General features: G+C 48.6%; 1 protein-coding gene across 7 annotated transcripts in view; it reads right to left on the bottom strand.

Moving 5' to 3' along the window:
* Nucleotides 1-18094, bottom strand: part of LOC135913307 (uncharacterized) — a 568389-nt gene that overhangs the window by 23841 nt on the left and 526454 nt on the right. For 6 of the 7 annotated variants that reach the window (XM_070541258.1, XM_065445902.2, XM_070541259.1 and 3 more), the window contains 5 exons: nt 13817-13939; nt 11351-11528; nt 10602-10637; nt 8024-8038; nt 6903-7125 (listed from right to left, as the gene is read on the bottom strand). In XM_070541258.1, the coding sequence (XP_070397359.1) occupies nt 6903-7125; nt 8024-8038; nt 10602-10637; nt 11351-11528; nt 13817-13939 (575 nt within the window). The remainder of the gene's footprint in view (nt 1-6902; nt 7126-8023; nt 8039-10601; nt 10638-11350; nt 11529-13816; nt 13940-18094) is intronic. The other variant, XM_065445900.2, reaches the window with a different exon arrangement.

The following is an 18094-nucleotide window of genomic DNA, read 5'->3' as shown; positions in this document are numbered from 1 at the left end:
CTTCTGGAAGGGCCGTCTTGATGGGTACTGGCTCGATCTGCCATCCTATCTTGCGTAGGACGGCTCGTCCGTGTTCCGTGTGACTGAGCCGGATTCTCTGATTAGAGTGATTAGAGAGGTGGGCTTCGATGAGCTCCTCCACCGTGTTGTGGGCCCCCATGTCTAGCAGTTTTTGCGTGGATGAGTATATGGGTATGCCCAGTGCTTGTTTCGTTGCCTTACGAAGCATCGTGTTTAGGGTGTTCCTATTCGCCTTCGTCAGCTGGAGATACGGGGCGGAGTAGGTAACCCGCGACACGACGAACGCGCGTACCAGGCGCATGGCATCGTCCTCTTTAAGGCCTCGGTTTCTGTTTGATACCCTCCGAATCATACCAAGTATCTGTTCGGATGTAGTCTTGATCTTTGTGATGGCGGCCTGTGCCTTTCCGTCGCTCTGAAGTAGTAGGCCGAGAATCCTAATCTGCTGTGTTGGCTTGATGGTCGTTCCGGCGATCGTGATAATCACGTTCGGCGGCAGCTCCTTCTTGGTTTTTCCCGGTTGGATCATGAGCAGCTCTGATTTCTGGGGAGCGCAGCTCAGTCCGCACGACTTTGCGTACTCGTGCACGGTCGTTGCCGCCCGCTGCAAGACTTCCTCCATCCAGGCATCGGATCCGGCTCGGGCCGTCCACAGCGTAATATCGTCGGCGTAGAACGCGTGGTCCACGCCTTCGATTTGCTTGAGTAGACCGGGCAGGGGCAGCAGGGCCAGATTGAAGAGCAGGGGCGACAAGACCGATCCCTGAGGGGTGCCCCTATCGCCGAGCTCGACAGGGTCCGACTTCTCCTCCCCTATCCTGATGGTCGCCGTTCGGTTTGACAGAAAATCTTTTATGTAGCCGAATGTCTTTCTGCCACACCGGGTTTTGTTTAGATTCTGCAACACGCTCGCGTGGGACACGTTGTCAAACGCTCCCTTCAGGTCGAGGGCGAGTATCCCGCGCGGCGCATGCCTCGTTGCCGGCTTGACGACCAGTTCGTGAAGTTGGATCATTACGTCTTGGGTGCTGAGATGTTGCCTGAAGCCATACATCGTTTCTGGCATCTGATCCGTTTCTTCGAGGTGCTTTTGCAACCGGCGAAGGACCATGCGCTCCATCACCTTCCCCACGCAGGATGTGAGGGAGATGGGCCGCATGTTGTCTATCGTGAGGGCTTTGCCGGGCTTTGGAATGAAGCGGACCTCGGCGTCCTTCCATTCCTTCGGCAACTGCGAGCTCTCCCAGGCTTCGTTAATGTGCTCTAGGAGGCCGCGGGCCGCTGTACCGCTCATGTTACCGAGTAAGTTATGGCGTCCCTGCCGGGTGCACTTCTCTTGTTACTGTCATCTATAGCTGTCCACAGCTCCATCATGGTAAACGGCCGGTCCAGTTCTTCGTTGTCGGGTCCTTCGTACCTCTCGGGCACCGGGTACTGGCCCTTCTCTGTCTTTAGGTACTTGGCCTTCAGGTCTTCCAGGAGCCTGCAACCGTCTGCCTTGTACGTGTTCAGTACTTTGGTGAGGTTGCGATTGGTCGCAGTTTTGCTACTCAGCGGGTCGATCAGATGCCTCAAGAGACACCACGTCTTCCACGTCGAGAGCTTGCCCTGTAGGCCGTCGCAGGGTCGGTGCCGGCCACCGGTGGGACGGTGGCCCTAGTCGGCGAGCATCGCTTGTCGGTGCAGCGGGGCAGTAGAGCGGGAGGGGAGTTCACTGCCGCTCGGCAAAACGGTCAAGTGGAGGGAGATTTGATGGGCCGAGCCACTGCACTGAATATCGATAACCGGATGAAGAGGGTGGTGCTGGCGTCTGCGACTGGTTCGCTTTCTCTCAGTTAGGTTGAGGTGGCTTGTTTAAAACCGCAGCGCCGTGCAACGGAAGCTTAATAATGACGCTGAAACGGATCTTAAGCAAAGAAGAGTTGGCAGAATGAAGTCATAAACGTGCGCCGAAAGTGCTCTAAAACGTCACATGGCCACGCAACATGTTTTATTATACGCAAATGAACTCATGCTCTCCGGCAGATGCAAGTAGCCAGTGCCTGAGCGATCGGCGGCAGCGATCTTTTATTCCTTTTGGAACGGGGCAGCCTGCCGCTATTCAGAAGAAAATTCAGTTTTGTTCGGCATATGAATGGATCTTTAACGCACACATGTCACTTTGACGCGGTGAGTTTTTGCCGTTTTGCGACGTTGCGTGACAGGCAGGTGAAGTGGGTGCAGCCCGAAAACTTTTGATCAATAGCCGAGGGCTAATGGCGAAAAGGCTTCGAATCACAAATAACAATTTTTATTTTATTCGGTCAGACTATTCATAATCAGTGTGTATATGCATAATCATATCAGATGGGGAGTTATCGTGGTTTTCGTGACGTCGCGTGACAGACAGATCAAGTGAGGGTGGACCAAAAAAGTTTTTGACCAATCGCGGAGAGCTGATTGCAAAATTGGAATAGAAAAGTTTGGAATAGTTTTACGTTATAGCGACCTATAAATATAAAAAACTATTCGACGCTTCAGGGCCAGTACAGCTGCCTTATAGACAATGCTTATTGAAAATTATGGCAAGCGCTTAAGTACAGAAAAGATGGTGCAGTGAGTGTGCATAGACGTCAGGGCAGATTTGCTCCTCGCTCGTGCGGTGTGATTTGTAAGCGCAGCGAGTGTAGTAGCAGGCGTGATGACAGGCATTTTTCGGTAGCGCTTACAAATGCTGAGTCACTGTCAATCCGATATCCCGTTGTTTCTCAGTGATCTGATAGCATACCTGGAAACTTGTCAACCATAAAATTCGTAAGATGCCGCGGAGATGGCACGGAGAGTAGGAGAGTGGGGCATAGGAAACATTTTGTTTTAAAGATTAGCCTAAGCACACGTCCTTTATAGGATACATGCACACTTTACTTACAACAGAAAAAAAATTGAAAAGCCTATTGCTTTTAGATCACAGCGACTTTTTCAGCGGATTTATTCTTGGCCATTTCGCCTCTTCTAGGAACTTGTCTGCATACACTTGATCGATACAGGTACACATTTTGCTTCTTTCCACCAAGCAGCGACATCGAACGGTATGTCCACGACGAACGATGCACAGCTTTTTCGTAAACAAAGCTCATTTTTTATTAATTATTGACGCAAGATTGATAAAATCGTAAAACGAGCCCGAATTCGTAAACCTTGCGAAATAAGCGACAGAGTTGGCAGCTAAGTCTGACAGGGCATTCGAGACAGTGTGTCCCGCAACGTCATTTTCGAGTTGCCTCATGTGCCATTTAAAATTCCCAAATGTGCCATCGTAGGCAGCATCCCACTCTTTACATGGAATATTGTAGACGAATCTAAACTTCTGCTCCCCACGCGTCCTCACAAGGGTACGACTTGTGTGATCACTTTCCTTGTTGGGGTATGCGCTACCCAGATACCGTAATATCCAAAAAAATTTACCAAGCCTTTCGCTTACACAAGCAACATGGGGGATCGATGCACGTTTCTGCCTTCCTTCTGATGCTCTTTCAACTGCTCGCTTTTCATAAATGAATGCTTAAGGCAATTGGAACACTCAGGGAAGCAACAGCTGTTGCCTCTAACGAGTAACAAGTTTAATGCCACGTTGAAGTGATTTCTACGTCGCGCAAACTTGGTTCGCAACGATGTGCATCCCCCTCTACGTTGTAGGCAGAGAAAGCCTGCGAAGTTGAGTTTTCAGCTGCCCCCGAACAGTGAGCGGAACCACGTGACTGACATTTTGTCACACGCAAGTCGTGATCCCAGCTCGAAGGTGAGAGAGACTGCGATGCCCTAAACCGGAGCGCTGCGCTCTCAGTGGACCAGGAGAACTCGCTCCGAGCGGACAACTTCGACCAACCGAATGTAAAGCCTGCCGCTGGAGCGCTCTATAGAGTGCTCGAACGCGTCCAATACGCCATCTTCAATACGACCAATACGAAAGCCACCGTACGCCATCTTAAAGAGCTCTCTTATTTTCCCACACAGTAAATTAACTTTAAATAATGGTGTTCTTACTTGTATCGGACTGAGTGAACGCCCTTCTTCGGGGAGTACGAGAGCTCTAAAAACGAAGCTCCCCAGCGAATGGGAATTCTAGGGAAAGCACTTTCGAGTACTTGTTTTATTTGAGTTTAATTGCAGTAAGTTTTTATTTATTGTTGTGATAGAAAAAATTGGAGGACGCTTAAGCTTCGCCTTCAAGAGTGGGACGCGACAGCGTTCCCGTCGACCCGCCAAGGGGTATAAGACAATGCGCTACGGCACAGCAATCACTTACGATGCGCCCCGCATCGGACTTAGCGCCCACCTATCACGCGGTGAGCGTTGAGCAACGCAGCGTTCGGCGCGGCAACGAAACGTGCGCCTGAGCGAACGAAACGAACCAAAGAACTCGGTGTCTCGGAGGGGAAACGATCTACGCCAGCCAAACGTCGTGATCGGCACGGGCAGAGAGATAGATAGTAATCTAAACCGGGAGCACGGCGAAGCGTCGTCAGGGGAGAGGGAGTCCCGCGACGCGCCTGGCAGCGGTCCCAATGCGCGCGCGGCGCGCCTCCTGTCGGGGCAGCGCCGTACATTGAGAGGAGGGGGTCTTCTGTGTTTGCCGCAAGATGGCTCTGCGTGTGCGGAAAGCGCAGAAGAAATGCAGCGGAAACGCACTTCGCAACTCGTGTAATTGTGACTTCTGTACGTTACATGTTCATAATTACCGATATACACCGCAGTATAACTTTCCACGGCTCGTTTGGAAGGCAACACCGCATTCACTAGAGGCGCGTTTGCACCGCTTGGAAGCATCGAACTCGTGGCTGAGTGGTAGCGTCTCCGTCTCACACTCCGGAGACCCTGGTTCGATTCCCACCGGGCCAATCTTGGATGTTGCTTTTTATTTATGAAGCGCCTGCCGTGATTTATCGCTCACGGTCAACGCCGCAAACGCCGACACCGACGCCGACGACACCGGCTTTTCTGCGACACGAGCTCCTTAACGCTATCGCGTTAAAACTTTTGGCCACTGCAGGCGAATGTTCTTCATCACCCTGATATCCCAGTAAGATCCTATGGCGCACCGCGCGCCGTATGACGTGGGTGCGAAGGAAAGCGCGCGAAGGTGAGCCAGAAAGATGGTGGCGCCATGCGGGTAGTCTTTCCGAGCGCCTAGTAAGGATGCCACGTGATAAAGCGCACATCTCCTTCCTTCTCTAGCGAGGCCATAGCTGCCTATGGCTGTGCGCACGCGTGGCCCGCGCGCCGTATCTTGGAGGTAATCTGTGGTGGGTGCAAACGTTAAGGGCGAGCTCAGAGATCTGGTGGCTTCATGCGCGCTGTGCTGCCCCTTGCACAGCCAATGCCTGTGTCGTTGCCCTGTCGCATTTTAAGCGGCAGCACAACCTGCTGACTGCTATGTTCGTTTGCACGCGGGACGTTTGGGACCACTGCAAGACGCGCAAGCGGGCATGTCACTTGTTATTTTTTTAATGTTACGGGCATCTGCGGTAAGCGGAAAAGAAGCTAATACTTAATAGATAGAAAGTAAAAAACTTCTTAATCGGATGTTTTGCAAACCGCTGCATAACTTTGGAACCCGAAATTTTGTTGCTAACTTCGTTGCTTCCGAAGTTGGTTAAAAAATTCTGACGAATTATGCATATAAAGATAATACAAAAAATAGTGTGACTTGCTCAGTACAATAGTCAGCAACATACATTTCGTCGCGTCGTCTTACAACGCATCGTTACGTTTTTACACTCTGGCTAAAGTTAGCTGGGACTCCCTGCATATGAAATATGCCTGTACGTTATGATGAATGAATCACGCAAGTTTCAAATTAAAAAGTGCTCTCATTAATCTTGTGTAACGACTTAAAATTCTAATTACAACGTAAAAAGGGCTTCAGGTGACGAGTGTGCGATAGGAACCAGAAATGGGCGTAAAGGGATGCTGTAAGTGTCCCTCTTGGGCCAAGGTGCGTTTCGCTGCTATTCGAGCTCGCATGGTCGCCTATAGAGAGTCTGTGCCCCCGAATCGTCAAGGTCGCGTCTGCGGGACTGCCTCGAAGGCAGCAAGTGTCGGCGCTGCGCATGCCCAAACCGCGTCAAGTGATAGGCGCGGCGGCGTGCTATGTGTGGTTTGTGTAGTTTGCTATGTGTAGAGGTAGTGTGTGCCCAGAGACCAGTGGCCCGAGCGAGGAAAGGGGGCGTTGCGCCCAAACCGCTCGGTAAGGCGGCGTGCTAGAAACGGCATTACGCCAGCCTTACCCACGAGAACATGCCTTGCTCATTTACGATAATTGCTCTTAGGGAGTTTCAGACTTACTCTTTGATTTATTTACTTCCCTATTTCTTTTAAAAATTTCAGCACTCGATGCAACGTAGAAAATTACTCACAGAAGCACATATTGGGCAGTGCCGAAGAAATTGTAACAAGGTCGGAGTTTTGGGCAACGAAGGCCGGGAAGTGGTTTAAGGTGGACCCGGTGTCTGGCGCGAAGGTTTTCTTGATGGTCTTTACGACACCTTGTGATGTAGATCACAAATTTATTGTCTACGCGAAATAAGAGGTAGTAGGTTCCGAGAACAATACCATATTTCAGGGCATAACCCACGCGGTAGATCTTATAAAACTGCAACGTCTAGTCTGCCACCAAAATAGTACGCTCTTACGTCCTAATGCAAACTGAAAGAGTTCAAGTTGGATTTTCATGGAATTTACACCGCAGTACGAAAGCAACTAGAAATTATGGAATATTACGAAATGTTGCGAAAGGAGTGATGTTATAGTCACGACGATAACATTGTTCCCGTGACAATATTACGAATACACAAATAATATCGGAAGCACGCCAATTCAGCGTTCGCTAAACGTCCGCTCACCCATAGTCAAGGCCGACGCCGTACTCAGTCTTGCTGTGCCTGGCGCTTATTTCGAGGAATCGCTCGAAACCCGGCTCGAACGGTCCGGCCAGCTTGCTGCCGCCTTGCTTCTGGAGCGAGTCGTAGAAGGTGTAATCGCAGAGGCCGTCCTCCGGCACCACCGTGGCCTCACTTGTCAACTCCCCAAACGTGCAGATGAGCGGAGACTTGGGCATCGGAGGTTCTGCACGAAGGCCCGTTCCAAAACTGAGAAAAAAGACTGCTAAGGAACAGTTTCGTTGATCGTGCATGCGATAGAAAAATATTATGGAGCCACTAAGCGCTGTTTAACATTAGGAGGAAAATTGAAGCTTTCGACATCATACTTTTATACCAGATAGCTGGTGGCTTTTTTGAATTGCATCGTTTCTTGGTTTCCCCTGTGCGATGGAAACATTTGACCTAAAATGAAATAATACCTAAGGCAATTAGGGAACTTTGTCATATGGCTTTTAAGTTCTCACGTAACATTCGGTGCATTTTTTATGTAGGTTGTGTTCGCCTCTTTCCATGCGTCGAAGTGCTTTTCCGTAAAGAAACCGAATTGAGCTGTATTTCGCACGTAATTAAATAGAGTATCCAAATTAGAACGATCTAGTAGCACCCTTAATCTAGGCAACTTTCTTATTGCTCACTTGGCCTCAATATTCGTTTTGCTCACAAAATACCTAATGATGGGTGAGTACTTATGCAGTGCCTTGCGGAAGAAAATGTGGCCCCGTTGTGAGAAATTGCCCATATATGCATATGTCTCAATGGCCAGTTAGAGGAGCGCGTCCTTAAGTTGAGATATAGACAGGCATCCCCTAGTCGCAAAGCGACAATATTTTTTGTTGATGTAGAGCTCCTTCATTCTGTATCCTTTCAAAGCCCCCCTTAAATATCCAAAGTTATGCTAATAGGCGTTCCATATATTGATCTTCAAGTGGCTGCTTTGTGCTCTCGTGCGCTATGATGCCAAAGGCCATATAAAATGTCACTATTTGCTGGTGGCAAGCGTTACTGACAATCGTACGCAGTTTTAATGTTAAAGTCACGCTGACACAGCAAAAGAAAATGACAGATCCCGGTAACCGACTTACGTTTGTTCTTGTACTCTGAAAGGACACGAAGCCAATGAGTTAGTCGTGGAGCTTAGTGGTGAACGGTCTGTAGTGCACAATGCGTAATAAATATATCCGTTTACAATCGAGCCCCTCTATGACGACATGACCTGTATAAAGAACGATTAATGGACGTTTTCAGAAATTTAACCAGCGCGAGGAACGAGGATGCAAGACACACAGTACCAGTGCTGCACTGCCAACTAAACCTTGTAGGATATAAATTTGCAGTATGTTGCACCAAGTAAACAAAATCAAGGTAATGACGGAGGGAAGCGCACCGGCTACCGCCATGTGTTTGCATGAACGCTGTGGAGCGCGGAGGAGTTGCCAAGCGTTTTTTCTGGAGGGGTTTCGGTCAACGAGCTCTGTGCGGACTTCTCGAATTTTTTTCCACATGTATTGCGCTCCGAAGCTCAATAAATTATTTAGGTCGACACTTCTTTTACGCTGTTTCTTTTCTTGTTTTTTTTTACTGAGAGTAATGTCAGCAAAGGTCTTATACATGGACGCGCGTTTTTCAATTCAAATCGCAGAAAACAAAGTTTAGCGTCACCGCGGCTCCCCTCTTGCTTAAATGTTGAAGAACTCAATTTTTCGGCGGGAATAGTTCAATGTAACACGTAGGGTTGTTATTTGCTTTGCTTTCAAAGAAAGAACTGCGAAATTGTGCTCGTCTACACCTGCCGTACGCACCCCCGAGCAATTATTGGACGCTCGTCTCGAAGACCGATGGCGTAAGTGAAATTAAAGGCATGTTGCAGGCATTACAAATTGCGAGAAGCGCAGACGAAGGCAAACTCGTAGTCTCCTTTTGACAAACTTTTTGGCGAATGATTGCAGTAAGTTTTAGATGTCTAAACGATGTCTAAGACACACCGGCTACATCACGTCCGTTGTCTGCAATATGCCAGACCATGGCCTTCGGGATTCGATTCATATAATTGCTTGAGTGTGCGTTTGAGAGGTGCAGAGAAGGCGAATTTGCCGCTTTTTTCTTGTCAAACAAGGCAAGTAACATTGCCTATTGTTACAATTAACGATTAAAACTATAAAATGTGATCTTTCTGTAAAATTTTAGCAAGAACGGAGCAGCGGTAAGCGCAGAATCTTTTTTTGTCTACGATCGTATGTGTTCCATGTGGCTGATCTGTGCTTCACCGCTGTACAAATGTGTATTGCTGTGAGATCATTTAGCATGCGACGCAGCGAAACGCGGCGCTGAATGCGTCCGAATAGGTTCACCCTGCTCCAGTTTTTATTGTGAATGGTGTGGTGCGCGACCTTCACTATGAAGTGACCTGTATAACAATATATTTCGAAGACCCCAAGCATTTCGCTATAAAGGCCTTCGACTGTACTTGCACCACGCCAACATAATCGCAATGTCATAACTGTTGTTACATTGTGAAGTAACTCGAGACGTTTCGCGTCTGTGTCACGGAAGCAGATAAATCTCATGTCGTTGTCGAACGCCTGCCAGGCGTGATTATGCAATCCTGTAGCATCCACTATTCCTTAACTTGCACAGAAGGCATAGCAAACAAGTGTTTTTACACCCCGCTCCCTCCCCCTCGAAAGGCGGCCGAATTAGCCGGATGCTGAACACGTGAACTCGTGTTCTTATGTGCAACCGAGACACCACGGTGGGTGTCGAAAAATCGCATACGTGCTCTAAGATACCCAGAAAGTCCCCACGGACTCAAAATTTGGAGATGCATGGGTAAGAACTTGTATTTTCCCCCCTGCGTATGAGTGCTTAAAGGATGCGACTAGCGGTGTAGGTCTTAATATACCAGTTCTTTATGTGCGTTGATTTTTTCTTTTTTTATATCGCACACAGATGTACTTTAGGACGTTTGGACTATATATCAGTGCTAATTAGATGCAATGGAGAAGGTAAAAATAAAAAAAACACCCTTGAAGCACCGTCGAGGGGCCAGCAATTTTACTCTGATTGAGGGTGGGTGCTAGTATAGTATGAGGACTAAAATTCAGAAGAAGCAAGCGACCCCGTGGGCCCTTCGTCTGTCCGACCGCAGAAATAAACATGGCGGCACTTTCGAGCTCGCGGCACGTGGTCGCCAATGTATGCGTTAACATATGTTAGAAAGTACATTTACAGTAGCACGCACATTTTTTCTTCCTCGTTAAAAAATATTAGAGCACTTTTCTGGTGCTAATCTAAAACCGTCGCTCACTAGGTGCCCCTTGTGGCGTCCTAGAACATTTCTGAACTTTCCTTATGTTTCCTAAAATACAGAAGTGGGTGCCCGATATGTTCTTGGCTTACTCTTCCAATTGCTTCAAAAGTAGGGGTGGACCCGTATTGTGACATGGGGGGATGCTGGGTATCTTACGGTCTAATTGATATTACAGGAACCTGGTCTGGCATGTATACAAGCACTGCTTGAGTGACGCGTAGGTGACGCTGTAAAGGACATTCCGAAAACAACAGAAAAATCTTGCGCAAACTGTTAATGTAGCCACAGTGCGCGTATACCATTGCTAAACAACTTGCACATGCTAACGGCTTCAAATTTAGCATAGTTCTTACCTGGCGTCTTCGCCGGTGTCGGGGAGTAGACAAAGCCTAAAAAGATGGATAAGTATTTTGATTTGAACCTCTCTGACCGGCGTTGATAATAACGCAACCATTTTTTCTAGTGAAATAACCATGCATTGCCATGTTGCTGTAACTTCTATACGGTAGTGGTAACACTCGCGCACAACTTGCCATAGATTTGATAATTCATACAGTGGATAAGCAGCCTCAATTGAAGTGAAGGCGAGACTCAGATAGTGATAAAAATTACAAAGGCGTCCTAGATCCAAAATCAAGAAAGGGGCTGAGAGATGGAATAGCACACTGTGGTATCAAGGTTATAAACAGGGATAAGGTGTCTCAGAAAGGCTGGCCAACGTTTCGATAGGAGGACCCATCTTCGTCAAAAGCGACCTATCTTCGCCTTTGACAAAGATGGGTGCTCCTATCGAAACGTTGGCCAGCCTTTCTGAGGCACCTTATCCCTGTTTGTAACCTTTATACCAAAAGCGTCCTAGGCAAATCAGCACAAACTGCCTTCACATTAACTCAGCGGAGGAACAGGAAACGAAGACTCGAGACGTTCTACCCTACGCGCACGCTCAAAAGATACCGCCAGGCGTCGCCGAAACTGGCACTCTCAGCTATAGCTCGTTGATTGCACGTATACCTTTGTGCTCTGACTCTCCGGAGGCCACCGTTTCATACTGTGTGCGCGTACCGGCTAGGTTACCATATCGTCGCAGTCAGTCGGCACTCACAGCGATCCGCGTCGCTCGGTGACGTGAAGTTGTGCTGGAAGAAGGATAGCAAATGGCGGACGGTCCTCAGGCGCGAGTAGATGCCGTTCCCGCAGGAGCCCTCGTCGTTGGCGTACTCGAGGTTGTACACGGCGACGCCGTACTTGATAGTGCTGTACTGGGCACGTGACAGACACAGCTGCGCACGCGAAAAAAGTTTGAGCGTTGGATTAAGGAGAGTGGTGGAGGGGCTGGGGCACACACGACGACGACGTGCGTGTTAGTAGTGCCCGCGTACAACGCTACGCGCGCAGTTGCAATTTTCGCGCGCACAGAATACGTGCCAAACCTATCCCCCGACTAAGCAAGGACCCCTGGGTGTTGGTTTCACGTATGGTTCCACACGAGAGGCGTTGCGACAGGGACATTGGAGAGGACCCCGGTAATTTAGAATGTCATAATGACTAGCGTGGGCGTCTTTCAAAGAGACGCGGATTCCGCGAAAGTGGGTGGCCACCGGCATGCGCTATGCAACGCCACATTTACGAGTCGCCATTCGCTACATTCGGGCGCTTGAAATAGACGTAAAAACTCGACGACGTTCTCGCGTGCATGCATGGTTGCGCGTTCTCGCACACGACACATTCATGGGGGCGCTTGTCCTTTCACTGCGTAATTCCGCACAGAGTAGAGCCAGAAAGCAGCACATATGTAGTGGTAGCACAGATGGCTGTACACATACAAGCCAATTGGTGATATTACCCACGCTGCCGTTTCACGCGCTCCTTCGCGCCGTTCTCGACACGTCGTCAGAATACGCCCGTGGCGCCATCTTCAGAGCATGTAGAGGCACGCCGAATTGCCCTCTGCGTCATATCGCTTCGCAGAAAAAGCAATGCTGCTTCTATGATGCCCGCCACCGCGATGCCCACTTCGACCCCGGTCATATGGTTCTTCTTTGGACACCTTCACGGCGAGTTGGTCTTTGCGAAAAGTTGATTTCGCTTTACTCTGCACCGTACCGTTTCCTGCGCCAAGTGACCGACGTCACATATGAAACCACGCCTATAGATTCCACCGCCTGCCTGGACCTTTCACCGATGTCGTCCACGTAATCCGCCTCTATCGATGCCACTCGGACGATCTAGCGAGCAACGGGACGGCGCTTTCACCGCCGAGGGTCACGTTACTAATGCGCAGCCAGAGGAAAAGCTGAGTACAGCGCAGAAGGCTTTCGCTGATGTCGCGCGCACGGTCGTCCATCTCGTATGCCAGCGAGGGGTTCTGTAAATACCCGGTAAATATATTTAAACTTCGCCCCGTAAGGCTATAATCCCCCTCCCCCCCCCCCCCCCACACACACATAGGACAGTTTATGTTATGTAATTTGCTGACACGAGACGATGAACACGCTCAGGTGGTGAGGGTTTCGATTGGGCCGAGCCAGCACAGCGAAAGCAGATAACCCGATAAGAAGGGTGGTGCTGGCGTCTGCAATTGGTCCGTCTCCCTTTACTTAGCTCGCGGTGGCTGGTCGAAAATCGCGGCGGCGTGCAACGGAAGGTTAAAAATGCCGCTAAAACGGATACTCAGCAAGGTAAAGTTGACAGAGCAATGTCTTATACGTGCTGAAAGGTCTCGATAGCGTTATACTGCTACGCACTTTTTTTATACGCAAATAAATCTAAGCTCTTCGGCAGCTCCGAGTAATTAGTGCCAGTGATCGGGGGACAGCGATCTTCTATTCCTTTCTGAACGGGGCAGTCTCCGGCTATTCAGAAAAAAAAATCACTTTTGTTCGGCATAGTAATGCGCCTTTAATGACCACACGTCACTTTGACGCGGTGAGATTTCGCGCTTTTGTGACGTCACGCGACAGACAGGTGAAGTGACAGCAGCCCGAAAACGTTTGACTAATAACACAAGTCTAACGGTGAAAACGGCGTCGAATCAGATATAATGATGTTTCTTTCGTTTCGTATAATCATCCATAATCAGTGTGCACATATCATATCAAATGGGGCGTTATCGCAGTTCTTGTGACGTCACCTGACAGATAGGAGAAGTAGGGATGGTGCGAAAATTTTTTGACTAAATCGTGGAGGGCTATTGCAGAATTGGAAAAGTTTGGAATAGCTTGACGTTATAGCACCCAAGGTTACACGTTTGCTCAATTACGTGCTCTCTCTCTCTCTAAAGTATTCAATACCGCCGACTTCTTATCTGAATGTTACTGCATAAGTGGGGTTCGGCACTTCCAGAATTTGTTCCGTCGAAAATTGAGGGTGCTTATTAGAGCTTATTTTTCCCGCAGTAATCAAAATTTACCGAAGCTTTATTTTACAGCACAATAAACTTCAGACCTTTTCGGCCTTTTTGAGCATTATTTATCGTTTAACTTTGTCCTTGCCCCAAACAACGGCCTACTTTACAAATTATCGCTAGCATGAAAAAAGGACAAAGCGTATCGCTTTCAAAAGGGCTTGCCTTGTAGCGCAGTGATTGCGCGTCGTCGTAGACGAACAGCCTCTCCGTAGCCTTGTTGTACGTGACACGCGCGTGAAGGGCGTGGTCGTAGAAGGTGTGCCGGTACCTCGGATCCCTGCACACCTGGTGTGCCAAAAAAAAAACATTCAGTAAGAAATAGATCAGGCACACCCTTTATCAACACCGATACGATTATCATGCATAAGAGCCACTGCACGGTGTTTAATAAGCGCTACGCAAAAATAACGGCACGCTGACGCAGAATAATATCGCGGGTGACGTCTTCTGAACTCTAGGATGTATTTGTGTCAGCTTGTCTTGCGTGCGTTTGGGAGCTACGGAGTTCGATTTCTTATAGATAATATTAGTCAGGTAAAGATCGTCTAGATTGCACGATTGTTTTGTGCGTACCTTGAAAAATCTTTGCTTTCTTTTCTTTATATATGGCTTGCATGCATGAACCCGAGCAGTGCGAATAATAAATAAATAAAGAGTCTGCGCTCATGCTTTTTATCCCGTTGCATCATCATCATCATCATCATCATCATCATCATCATCATCGCCATCCTATTTTATGTCCACTGCAGGAGGAGGAGGAAGTAAGCGTTATTACTCTAGAAAGAGTAATTCAGCGGTCGGGCCGGATGTTTGATCTTCTATTGGTTGATGAAGATCTCCGGCCTGCATGGTTGGTGTCCCTATTGCAGGGCACCACTGAACGCGGGTGCTCGTGGGCCATGATCCACCAGCTTCCGTTGTATGCTCGGGTCGCCGCTGGACAGCACGCTCTCCCACTGCTCCGCACTCGGATTTTCTATTTTGCGGAATTGCTTATTCGTATTGCACTCCCATGTGATGTGATAAAGTGTGGGTATTCCGCCACACCACGGGCATGTGTCCCCCCTGTATTGACCTGGGAACATTTTGTGTAGTTTATGTAAATTTGGGAAAGTTCCTGTCTGCAGCTTTCGCCAGTAAACTGCCTGTTGTTGAGTGAGTGTATTGTGGGGGGGGGGGGGATATCTGATCCTCGTCCCTCTATGGTAATTTACTATGTCGGAGTACGTTGGGATCACTGTCATGAAATCCTCAGGATCTCTGTTTAGGTCCGCTCGGTTTGCATGCTCGCGAGCAATCCTATCAACCCTCTGGTTGCCCTCAATCTCAGTGTGCCCAGGTACCCAAAAGATGGTGTGTCTAATGCGTTTATTCTGTTGGCCAGCGCGGAGGAAGATTTGGAGCGCTTTTTGACCGATTCTGCCGTTAATGTAGTTTCGGCATGCTTCCTTGGAGTCTGTTAGAATTATAAGGGATTTATTTGTGCGGTAGCTCTCCCCAGCTGCTAGAGCAACAGCCATTTCGTCTCCCTCGGTAACCGTACAATCCTGTGCCTACGCACAAGCAATTTCCCTATAGTCAGAGTCTATTACTGCCGCGACAACTCTTTTTGTTTCCCTTCGTTCTCGAGGATATACCGCGGCGTCCGTGTATACCGTGTTCGCTTTTGTTGCTAGGTATTTTTCTACATACTTTGCCCTAGCGTTCCGCCTGGCTGTGTGTAAATTCGGGTCCATGTTTCTTGGCAGGGACCCTACTTTGATGGTACTGCGATACTCATCGGGTAGGTTTGCCGTTCTTTGTTCTTGCCTTTCAATTTCTTTGTGCCCCAGTTTTTTTAGGAGCTTTCTGCCCGTGGTAGTCTGCTGGAGTCTGAGTAGATGCGACCCTAATTGTGCTTCTTTGAGCTCCTCGAACGTGTTGTGGAGTCCGAGGGCCAGCAGCTTCTCTGTCGAGGTGTTGGCCGGCAGGTGAAGCGCCGTTTTGAATGCTTTCCTTATGATGGCGTCGGCCTGGTCCCGTTCGCCTTTGTTTGTGTAGTAATATGGGAGGGCGTACGTAATCCGGCTGATTATGAGGCTCTTAACCAACTTGACTGTATCCTCCTCCTTCATGCCACTTCTTTTTTGCGAGACGCGGGTGATCATACGTGCCACCTGTGCCGTCGCTTGCTTGAGTAGGTTTATGGTGTGTGTGCAGCGTTGATTGCTCTGCACCCACATTCCCAGAATCCTGACGGCTTCTTTTTCTGGTATCTTTTGTCCTTGCAGGGTGACGCTGATTCGTTCTTCCGAGTTGTTTCCTCTTCTGACTCTCAGGAGGTCTGATTTCTCCGTCGAGCAGGCGAGGCCTCTTTCCCTAACACATTCTTCCACGCATGTTGCTGCGGCTTGTAGTCGTTCTTCATTTTGGCTAAGCGAGCCTTGGTTAGTCCAGACGGTGATATCGTCGGCATAAATGGCGTGATGTATGCCGTCGATCTCTTCCAGCTTCCGGGCTATCCCAATCATTGCAATGTTGAAAAGGATCGGTGAGATCACGGATCCCTGCGGGGTTCCTTTGTTAGGCGTGTGGAACTTGTCTGTCCGCAGGTCTCCTAACCCCACCGTGGCTGTTCTGTTTGATAGGAACGCTGTCACGTTGCCGTGGATTCTTCTTCCGCTGTTGAGATCGTCCAATCCCTTGAGGATGGCCGCGTGGCTGACGTTGTATGAACGCCCCTTTGACATCGAGTGCCATTATTATGTTTTCTCCGTTGTAGGGGATGTTGCTTAGAACCCCCTCTTTAATTTGTAGTAGGACATCTTGGGTGGATAATTTGGTGCGAAAGCCGAACATACTGTGGGGATACAGATCTTCGTCTTCCATGTATTGTTCTAGCCTCCTTGTCACGATTCGCTCGTACAACTTTCCAAGGCACGAAGTGAGTGATATCGGCCGTAGGTTTTCTAATAGTACCTTTTTCCTTGGCTTGGGTATTATAAATACTTCCGCACGTTTCCATTCCTCTGGCAGTGTCCCCGCTTCCCAATGTGTATTGAGGATGTTCGTCAGCTGTGTGACCGTCTAATCACTTAGGTTGCGGATTAGTGCGTTCCTAATCTTGTCCGCACCTGCTGCTGTGTTCCGGGTCGATGCCTTAACTACTGCGAAAACTTCCTCCCTGGTGATGGGTCAGTAGCTCTTCTTCTGTCCCTTCAAATTGGTGTTCTATTCTTTGGATGGCCTTGTTACTTTCTGACTTGGTCTTGGTTGGGTCCATTAGAGCTTTGAGGATACGCCAGGTCTTTGCGGTGCTGAGGGATCTATTCAGCGAGTCGCTAAACTTTTGCCAACTTTGTCGTGTGAGTTGGGCTGCGTATTTCTCTGCCTCCTTGGTAACCTCTGCTATGTTCTTCTTTAGCTTGTTATTTAGACGTTGTTTTTTCCACCTTTTGGTTAGTCCACGCCTTGCCTCCCATAACCGGAGGAGTCGCGAGTCCACCTCCGGTGTTTGCTCTGACCTTTCGACCTCCTGGGTGTATTGTTGTTGTATTTCCTTAAGTTGTTTGCACCATTCCTCTATGGATGTTATCCCACCCTCCATGTGCTTGCATTCTTTGTGAAAAGCGTTCCAGTCCATTATTTTGGCTGTTCCTATCTTGCGCTTGATGTTGTCTGCTGACACTTGCGTTCTTATAATGAAATGGTCGCTACCCAGGTTCTCCAGCAGGTTCTCCAGCAAGTTCTTTCACGTGGCTTGCCTAGCTCTCCTGGCGTATGTCAGGTCTGGGCATGTGTCGGGACTAACGCTGTTGCCTAGGCGCGTTGGATGGTTTGCGTCCGTTAAGAGGGTGCAGCTTGTGATTTCTGCTGCGTCGCTAACTTGCGTTCCCTTCTTAGTGCCTTTTTGCTATCCCCAGCTCTGTCCCCTGGCATTAAAGTCGCCCATTATAAGCAGGGTGTTGGATTTCGCGAGCTTGCTGGCTCATATGAGAAGTTTCTGAAAATCCCCGTCATTTTGTCGTGGTGGACTGTATAAGTTTACGATAAAAGTGCTTTTTTTGTTTCCCCTTTTTCTTTTTGGAATTATCTCTGTCACGATGTGTTCTATCCGCGTGTCCGGAATTTCATCGTGTGCTATGGCGACTAGTTTTTTACTAATTAAGGTGGCCGTGCGATCTTTTTCTTGGACGTGTATCCCTTGAGTGTCGGCACGGTGTTTGTCTCCTGCAGCGCGATTATGGCAGGAGGATTTAACTGTGAATTTATGAATTGCTGCAGCGGGCCTTGCTTTTTGCGGTAGCCTCTGCAGTTCCACTGGCATATATCTAATGAGTTGTGTCTAGCCATGTTGGTTTATCGTTGGTTGTTGTTATACTTTGGTTTTCGGTGCCGAATCTTTTTTCGTGATAGAGTCTATCTCTAGCCTCATTTGTTATCTTTTGCGTATTTTGATTT

The sequence above is a fragment of the Dermacentor albipictus genome, chromosome 6 (genome assembly GCF_038994185.2).
Source record: "Dermacentor albipictus isolate Rhodes 1998 colony chromosome 6, USDA_Dalb.pri_finalv2, whole genome shotgun sequence".
NCBI lineage: Eukaryota > Metazoa > Arthropoda > Arachnida > Ixodida > Ixodidae > Dermacentor > Dermacentor albipictus.
This window is presented reverse-complemented; position numbering and strand designations above follow the sequence as displayed.